Raw genomic sequence first — 10,265 nt, forward strand, 5'->3', positions numbered from 1 at the left:
AGAAGTTCAAATTAAAGTCAAACAGTGTTCAGGATTTTCCTACCGTTGAAAATTAAAACCTCAATGTTATAAAAAATATTGATTTAATTTTTCAAAAAATTGAATTTCTAATATGTTACATATAAAATACAAAATTGAAAACCTGTTCCAAATTTGACACATTTTCTCCTACTTCACCGAGGAGAACGATTGTAGAAACACGTTGCTGGTAAACTAGCCTCCAAAAGTCAACAACGGTCTCTTTGAGAGGTATCTGTGTCACTATGAACGAGTGCCTGTTTTTGTAGGCCTAGAATATGCATCAAAAATATTGGTAATTTACACGCTTACAGGTACATAAAATAAACAAAGATAATTATTTCAACATAAAGGGATAAAAATGTTTTGCATTACGTGAAAAGTATAAAGATACATTGTTTAAAAATAAATAAAAATGCTTAACAATATGAGGAATTCTAATATCTTTTTAAGGGATCCTCTTTCGGACTTATGTTCATATTATGTTGTGTTCATATTCGTATTGTTTATAATTGTACGGAAGCCCAATAGTGCAAACCAAAAATATATAAAGAAAAACGAAATTATTAAATAAAGAAAAACGAAATTAATATATAAAGAAAAACGAAATTATTAAATAAAGAAAAACGAAATTAATACATAAAGAAAAACGAAATTATTAAATAAAGAAAAACGAAATTAATACATAAAGAAAAACGAAATTATTAAATAAAGAAAAACGAAATTAATATATAAAGAAAAACGAAATTATTAAATAAAGAAAAACGAAATTAATATATAAAGAAAAACGAAATTATTAGATAAAGAAAAACGAAATTAATATATAATGAAAAACGAATTTATTATATAAAGAAAAACGAAATTATTAAAAAAAGAAAAACGAAATTATTATATAAAGAAAAACGAAATTATTAAAAAAAGAAAAAAAGAAATTATTAAATAAAAAGGAGAGTGGGGGAGAAAGAGAAAATATCAACTGTAACAAAAATTTCAATCGAATGTTTGAAGTAAATTGTCAATAATTGTTTAACGGTATACGTAATTTGTTAATGTGTGGCATTATGCATAGAGGATCATGAGGGTGGCTGTTTCTGCTTGATTAAAATTAATGACATCCAATTCAAAAGAGCACTTGAATCGCAAAAGGTCAGGACCTTGCGTATCGTATTACTGGATTCCCACGAACTTAACCTAGCGTCCGATCTGTGTACCCATAAATCTTAGATTGTTTAAACTATAAAAAGAAAAATGATTTGATTACTTTGTGGGATTTGTTATTTACAAAAGTGTGCATTGTTTGTTCACAAATATCACCGACTTATGAATACACAAATTGAGAGTTTGTCATTTAAAATATATGAGAACAAGAACTATAGTACCACTGACTTATAAATAGTACAGATTGAGAGTTTGACATTTATAATATGTGAGAACAAGTACTAGTAGCCAGTACATCACCTCTAATTATGCGTTGATAAGACCAAGGAATCAACTGAAGGTGATTTGCTTTACTTCTAATATAGTAAGCAATCATTAAAATCTACTTCTTGTAACCTCTTTGACTTGTTTTACTTTTTGCACCTGTTCTCTTTAAACAATTTTTTATAATGTCAAACAAACCCAAGTCCGATCGATAAAGTATTATTTTACAGCATTTTCCAATGAATGTATTGTGCGATAGTTGAATAATGGATAAGGGAATTTCCTTAATGTTAAAATTTCAACAATTACGAGTTGTAAACAACGGAATCTTAACGTTCATGTTTTCTTACATAGTTGTGAAATTAGATATCAAAGGTTAAATTCTCCCCATCCATGAATTGTAATGGATATGTTTTCGATGTAGGAAAAGGTTCATCTCGCTCGTTTATTGTCGAAACAAAATCAGGTCCATCAGACGCGGTGCACTAATGATTTATGGGTTCAGACCCTTACCGTGCACCTCTATAAATTCCGTATTTTAGTTTCAGTTTTTCTACTTTTAATAATTTCGTTTTTCTTTATATATTAATTTCGTTTTTCTTTATATATTAATTTCGTTTTTCTTTATTTAATAATTTCGTTTCCCATTATATAATAATTTCGTTTTTCTTTATTTAATAATTTCGTTTTTCTTTATATATTAATTTCGTTTTCCTTTATTTAATAATTTCGTTTTTCTTTATATATTAATTTCGTTTTTCTTTATTTAATAATTTCGTGTTTCTTTATATATTAATTTCGTTTTTCTTTATTTAATAATTTCGTTTGCACTATTGGGCTTCCGTATTACGGAATTGGGGAAAACACACTAAAATGTTTAGACGTAATAGGACAAAAATACTTGGCTTACTGGCAGGAAAACGGCGTTGATATAGATGGGCTTGTATCTTTCATCCCAAATCTGTGGCATTGATGAATCTACTATAAAAGTTTAACATAACATATACTCACCGTCAATAGAAACGCAACACACTAATTTAAGGGGTGAAACTTATGTACAGGATATAACTATGTACCAAAAAAGTTAGGACATCTTTTACATTGCCAAATCAGTTATTTAACGGTTGAATGATTTTCATTCCATTACCGAAAGTTGATTTTTAGCTCCCTGAACAGAAATCAAAAATTAGCATTTTTAATAAAATTATTGACAATATTTTGGGTTTTCAAGGTTTTGTACCTGTTAATCATAAGTCTTGTACTAAAAGTCCGGAAAAACATTTTTTCTTTCTTTTCCGGATGTGATGCCTGTATTTCCTCAAAGTAACTGAAAGCACGCATTTTCATTGCCAATGTTGGAAATTCTCAAAATAAAGAAAAGCGAGAGCTACAGATGCAAATATACACTACATAACGACCTCTCGGGCCCATGTGTTTCAAAAGCATGAATGACAGTTCCTTGACCGGAAGTCCAAGGGTTACTACACTACGCTAAGTTAGAGAAAATTCGACCTCGGTATCTGAAAAACAGGCATTTAAAGATGCACAAGAATATTTATTTCGCTCAGGTTAAGACATTGATAAACCTACTGCATGATAGAATTCGGGCTGTGTTTGTTGTACCTGGCGAACTAGGACATTTTAATTGAATGGTCGGAAGGGGGGATGTTTTTGAGTTATGTGTTACTTTATAAGGTTTAAAGATAAGATTAAGAATGAATACATAAATGTTAAAAGTAAATTTACAAAACAATGATACTTCATTAAAACTTAAAATGTTATCTTTAGACCTTAGAAAGTAACACATAACTTTTAGAACATCCCCCCTTCCGACCATTCAATTAAAATGTCCTAGTTCGCCAGGTACAACAAACACAGCCCGAATTCTATCATGCAGTAGGTTTATCAATGTCTTAACCTGAGCGAAATAAATATTCTTGTGCATCTTTAAATGCCTGTTTTTCAGATACCGAGGTCGAATTTTCTCTAACTTAGCGTAGTGTAGTAACCCTTGGACTTCCGGTCAAGGAACTGTCATTCATGCTTTTGAAACACATGGGCCCGAGAGGTCGTTATGTAGTGTATATTTGCATCTGTAGCTCTCGCTTTTCTTTATTTTGAGAATTTCCAACATTAGCAATGAAAATGCGTGCTTTCAGTTACTTTGAAAAAATACAGGCATCACATCCGGAAAAGAAAGAAAAATGTTTTTCCGGACTTTTAGTACAAGACTTATGATTAACAGGTACAAAACCTTGAAAACCCAAAATATTGTCAATGATTTTATTAAAAATGCTAATTTTTGATTTCTGTTCAGGGGGCTAAAAATCAACTTCCGGTAATGGAATGAAAATCATTCAACCGTTAAATAACTGATTTGGCAAAGTAAAAGATGTCCTAACTTTTTTGGTACATAGTTATATCCTGTACATAATTTTCACCCCTTAAATTAGTGTTTTGCGTTTCTATTGACGGTGAGTATAGATTGTCTTCTGAAGATATGTTACAATAAACATAAAATGAATAAACCTCAATTAATGAGCAAAACAATTATCAAAGAATTGTTTGACATATGTAAAGGTAATTCTTTTAAAAGTATGTATCACATCTTTAATCCTAAATAGAAATGTTGATCACGATATAAAATAGAGACAAATTAGAACCTTTATCTGCAATTTTTTTAACACGCGATTTTGCATGGTTTTATTCCAACGATCCAACGATTCAACTATAAAAACTATATTATTATGTATGTATATTTTCAAAATCATTCTCGGATAAATTTAAAAAATAACAGGTTTCAGTACCTGTAAATTCACAGCGAAATTCACACCGAAATCGTATGTTACTATAAACAATCAGCTTTAGATTGATTGTCAATCAGTTTGACCGCCCATATTAACTAGACATCAGACGCAGATTATGGTCTATAACTTAAGCAAGACTGTATACATAATAAATAACATTGTATGTCAGGAGGATATCGCAGACAATCTCTTTTCATTGTTTATTTATTGTTTAAATGTACCTCTAGAAAATTATACACCCATACTGAGACGTAACCTCTTGCGGTGAGGGCTGCAAATTTAGGCAACACCTACTGCGATTGAGCAGTAAGGGATCTTTTTCCTTGTCAACACCTACTGCGAAACGGGATCTTTTTTACATGGTATCATCTGAAGATCAATCTGCACGTTCCTCTATAAGATTAGAACCCAAAACGAAAGAATAAGCACCTTGCGAATTTAGAGCTTTAACATCTGCAATCCTATCTTGTTAACTGGTTACTAAAAAGAAATTTCAAATGCCATTCCAATACGAAATGTGTGCATTCTCCTATTTTCTTTGAAAAGCTGAATAAACTTGACTTTTCTTCATTCAAGCAGGTCTTTAAAATTGTCCAACAGTTATATAAAAACAAATATGGAATCGTCTTACATATATACAATGGCACCTACATGTACCTACCTAACTACTTACATGTACATTATACACCAATTTACTGACTATGAGGACAACAGCAAGTTTATCGCCCCCCAAGACAGCCAAATCTGTTGTCGAGTGTGACGATAAACTTGCTATTGTACTAATAGTTAGTAATTATGTGGTTTATTATACCGATGCTGACTAAACTTTCTGTACTTTTTATACGGCATAATCTAATGACACAATCCGGTTAAAACTATAGGTTTCCGAGATAAAAAGCGAGGGAAACATAATGCTGCGGGGGAATAGTTTGATGACCATTTCACCATGGACAGACGGCACAAAAACTATTTCATGGTAGGGAATGTTTGTAGAAAAAAAATGTTTATTCGTAATATTTTTTATAGAAAAAATTATAATAAGCATGCATATATCTGCTTGTGCAGGTTCTGACCTAGAAATAATTGATAAGTAATCTCTTATAAAGAAAGTCCATTTGATCTTAAAATTTAAATAAAGCTTATTCAAATTTAAAAATACTTGGTAAAATATTGCTGTATCTGTTCTTTCTTCTGTTTTCTTGTTTCTTAGCAAAGTCGTAGGCAGCTTGAGGGATTTCAGCACAACCAGTACACAGGTTCTACAAAATTAGTATACACATTTTGTCACCAATGTACCTCTATGAAACGAAGCAGCTTTCTGAAACAATTCGAGAGCGCTTTACCTCATAATATTGGTCAATATGTCTTTTGCCACTTTTTGGGTCTACTTTCATCAGATTTTGATAAATCTGAGAAAATTCGGACGTTGAAGGAACAGTTGATGTACACATTAATGCTTCAACAAGGGCATCGTGAAGAAATATATACTGCTCCTTTTAAAGAAAATATAGCAGCATTTAAATCACTACTACAAGATACAAAATATTTATCACTACATGTATAAAGAGCGAGAAAATAAAAATTTTTAAGCTACCGTATAAGTGAAAATTTTACCGAGACGCAAATTTAGCGCTTTGTTCGTATAAATGTTTTTTTTTTAAATTTTAAGCCAGAAGTGATTTTAGCGATTATAAAATGCTCACTAAAGAAGCCATTATAAATAAAATTCAATTAATTTTTAGCGATATTCAATTTAAGCGATCTCATTACCCTAGCTAATAATGCCAAAATTAAATTCTTGCTAAAATTTCTGCTTATACGGTATTTCAACACACGTACCAGAGTTTGCACCATATTGACGCGTTGTCGTCTCAATGTTTCCACACATCTAAACACGTCTATAAAGCCCGATTCCTTGGCCTGCTGAATCAGGACATCTAACGCAATAAAGGTACCCGTTCTCCCAATGCCAGCACTAAATTTTTATATATATATATATATATATATATATATATATATATATATATATATATATATATATATATATATATATATATATATATATTAAAATAGGATTCCTCAAGTGTAAAACACAGCCGCAAAATAGAGAACATTACAAAAAGTAACAATGAAAAGAAAACCTGCAATGCACAACCATAGGCCCTTTGCCCTGAGCGATAGTACTTTTCACTTTTGAGTGAAAATGAACTAGAGATGAGGCGTAGAGAGGAACTCCTTTATCTGGCCATGCCGTAAAGTGGAAATGTCGGATGATTCTCTGTCCACTTTCCTGGTAATTGAAACAGATGTTAATTATCTCAAGATATAATTACTGTAAATACGATAAGTCGCTAAGAAATTAAATAAAAATTGAAATACATTATTACCTTTTTAATGCAAAATGTTCGAATTATGAAGTCTGCAAACTCTTCAGTATCTACAACTTCTATGATTAATTCTCCTTTCTTCATAAGGCCTTTCTCAGGCCAGTATTGGATGCATTTTATCTGAAAGAACATTTACAATGAATGATACTATTCAATAGCCAGAAGCTTTGGTTGTTACTGTACTCCAACGGTTTGATGTCTTGAAGTAATCCATGTATGTATGTGGTAGATGCAGTTGAATTTTAGTGGGCCAAATTCTAAACATGAAGATCGTTTTTATTTAGAAGGATCTATTTATCTATCTATCAATTTTGCCAAACTTTTATCCAATTTCTGATTGACTTGAGAGAGTTCAATGAGTTTTTAATACCCATATTGAATGAAATGTGTCCTTAATATTTCCATTTCCATTTCTATTCGTTTTCTCTGTGATAACTCTTTGAAAGTTATGTGGAAGCATATATCAATCTAAACAAAAAATACAAATTTAAGGATCATTCTTATAAATGCATGAAAAATATATAAATTTTGAAATATTTTCTTTCGAAATTGATCTCAGCATATCTAAAAAACTATACGCAATTTAGGAATGACATTTTTGCGGCAATTTAGTTTCCATATAAATATGAATATGTGACTAGAGAGTGGAATTTTAATTATTTATTCTATGATTATTTCATTGGCAATCTTGGGTAAACTATACCAAAAGGTCTATACATCTCTATAATGTTCATTCAAATTTGTCTGTTGATTTAGAGGAATTAAAGACCTGTGGAAAAAATAATGATTCCTCGAAACATTGTTAGGGAAAAAACATTCGTTAACAGACTGTTCTGTTCATTTTCAAAGCTTCATATCACCTTGTCATTCTCCCTTTAAGTTTGTAAGCATCACAATTTTCCCACAATTTTCATTCCATACCAATGACCAGAAGTCGTCAATAGTATCTACCAAAGGCCCTTAGATAGAAAACAGTAGAACACTGTGATATTGCAATTAAAGTTCCCAACAGTAGTTACACATTATTACGCACTGAAAAGGTCTTTTAGTAAAATGAATTACTCATATAGCTAATTATTTTATAAGAAACAATTACTTTTAAAATAAAAGCTATACAGATTTATATTTTATAAATTATCATTATTTTATATGTCATAGATTGCATTTTATACCTTGTGCCGCAATATATGCCTTTACTTTTCCATATCCCTACGATCAGATCAATGTTAAAATTTATTAAGAAATTAATTACAAGAAATGACTCCGAAGAGGTTTCGCTATGAAAAAAGATACTAGTGATTATTTACACAATTGTATGATTTTAATTTGAAATAGACCTGTAATAGGATACATACGTGTATAAAGGATGCATTGATGAAATCTGATTTTCCAGGATCATTTTCTATGTTTAGCTTTACACGTGTTTCATCGTCTATTTATATCATTAAAAAAATAAAATTGAAAAAATGTTAATCATTCTAAACATTTTCATAAAAATAATGAAAAGCAAGATAGTCGCAGCAAAACAATACTAGTACTGACCAAGTATTAAAATATATTTATATCACTTAAAATGTTTCTTTATTAGTAAAGGAGGAGAATACTTCATGAAATGTTTTTTATCACTAAAAAGTTTCTTTATCATTTAAGGAAGAGAATACATATCACAAAGATAAATCAGGATGAAATCTTACATGGATAGACGTGCTTATATTTGTTTTTCGACTTTGCCAGAAGCCAGCAGCCGTAGCCGAAACTGAAGACCATTATAAAATTTCTGAAAAATACTGCTGTTAGGCTTTCTTTTAAAAAAGAAGTGGCAGGTGATGTGGTTAACTCCTTCTCTCTCTCTCTTTTCTCTCTCTCTCTCTTATCTGTTTTTAATTTATCCCATCGAAGTAAAAAAAAAACAATCATCTTCAAAGTTCATATCTATGAATAATTTTAAGAAATACTTCAGCAGGTGCAAGGTAACGAAAAAATGTAGTGGTCGTCAAATAATTATCTGTCAGATGCCATCAATAATCAATAATCGGCTGCCGCCCTCTAGCTTTATATGTCTGCAAAATAAAGATCTAAAGGCCACCAGAAATTATTGGCAGCCACCAGTTCTTTTTTTGGGCCGCCGCCTTATCATTTTCTTTAGTAAATTATTTTTTTTGTCCTGGCACCTACATACTTCCGTTATATACTTTGTGTGAACAATAAAAAAGTAATCAATAATAATTTAGTATCTTGATTGGACCTTCTTCAGTTACATTCAAAGCGAAAATGGTCTATTTTTTGCAATATTGAAAAGAAGACTACATGTAAAATCCAAGACTTTTTAAAGGATAAATCATAAAGCGAAGAATAGTGTTGTCAATATTTTGCACAGGCAATCGTTAAGAATTTATTATTGCCTTTATTTAAATTTCTACCAGAAATCAAAAGAAGGAATTAACGTTAACATTACTGTAAAATTGAATGGTTTGTCAATAATAGAAAATTACCTTAAATTGATTGCTGAAGAAATTGTTTTCTCTCTTTCTGTTCTCCACGTGGTCCTTGAACATTGATAATTTGATGGCAGTTTCCGAAGGCTTTGAAGCTGGTAAAAACTCATAATAAACATTCTGATCTGGTGTATTCAAATTATCTTTATTTGTTGCGCTCACGTTTTCATATGTTTGTGATCCGTCGTTTATCTTTTACAGAAAAATTCAAATAATTCCATTTATATTAAATATTGTATAAAATGATAAAATAAAATCATTAAATGAGCTATATGTATATAAAATACATATTTCGAAGGCAATTTTTTGTCACCTGCCAAGCAAATGGAGACCAACTTTGAGGGATAGGGATATTTGTGATTGCATTGCAGTCTTACTATGATTTTTTTAATTGTACTTGTAGGTTAATACACGAAGAAGTAGTATAAATCCGGTAGTAAAATAATAGACGACCATATTTTGAATTTACCTCTTTTATGCTAAAAAAAGAGCGACACATTTATTCCTTTGAAAGCTTACAAAACTAGCTATTAATTTTCAACTGTGTTTATTATTTGATGGAAACCTATTAGATTTTTACAAAGTAAAAAATAAGATGCAATGAATTTTAAATTTCAAGAGGAATAGACTTGTCCATAAGATGTTACTTTAAAGCTGTGAATTACAAATGACTTGCCTGTTGTTAGGTCAGTGATTATAATTCCTGTTTTTTCCTTATTGGGTCAACCGCTGCATATTGATTATCCAAGTTGCTTAGCATTTGCTCGTTGTTGGGGGACAGGCATTAGCTGCGTTTTTTATTTTTGATTTCCTCCTTTTTAAATGTATATTTTGTATCAAGTCCATGTTAGTATAATATAAGCGATAAATTGTTATCAGAATAACTTTGTTAGCTATTAAATTTATTTCATATAATTTAATTTTTTCATTTATTGTAGTCAATAAAACAATTTTCCTTTAAAAACCTTTTAAAAAGAGCATATTTAAAAGTTAAAAAAAGCGGAATAATACTGCTTGACGTAAGTTATTTGACGTGGGAATATTATGCGATATAAACCCAAAAATTTTTTCCAATTAAAGATGGTACAACCAAAATTTAAAATTTTAGAAATGTACCATTTTACCAGAAGGGGGTT

General features: G+C 30.3%; 1 protein-coding gene across 1 annotated transcript; it reads right to left on the reverse strand.

Moving 5' to 3' along the window:
- Positions 1 to 119: 119 nt before the first annotated feature.
- On the reverse strand, positions 120 to 8,401 carry LOC134260757 (receptor-type tyrosine-protein phosphatase T-like; the record flags this gene model as incomplete). Its single annotated transcript, XM_062743304.1, has 9 exons — positions 8,329 to 8,401; positions 7,990 to 8,066; positions 6,635 to 6,754; positions 6,389 to 6,537; positions 6,087 to 6,222; positions 5,591 to 5,740; positions 5,407 to 5,506; positions 2,351 to 2,421; positions 120 to 289 (listed from the first exon to the last, which is right to left on the reverse strand). Coding segments are annotated over exons 1-9 (1,046 nt in total), but the record flags the coding sequence as incomplete, so codon positions are not given.
- Positions 8,402 to 10,265: the final 1,864 nt, after the last annotated feature.

Source organism: Saccostrea cucullata, unplaced genomic scaffold, assembly GCF_032062105.1.
Source record: "Saccostrea cucullata isolate Sc308-1 unplaced genomic scaffold, CSIRO_AGI_Scuc_v1 ctg18381, whole genome shotgun sequence".
NCBI lineage: Eukaryota > Metazoa > Mollusca > Bivalvia > Ostreida > Ostreidae > Saccostrea > Saccostrea cuccullata.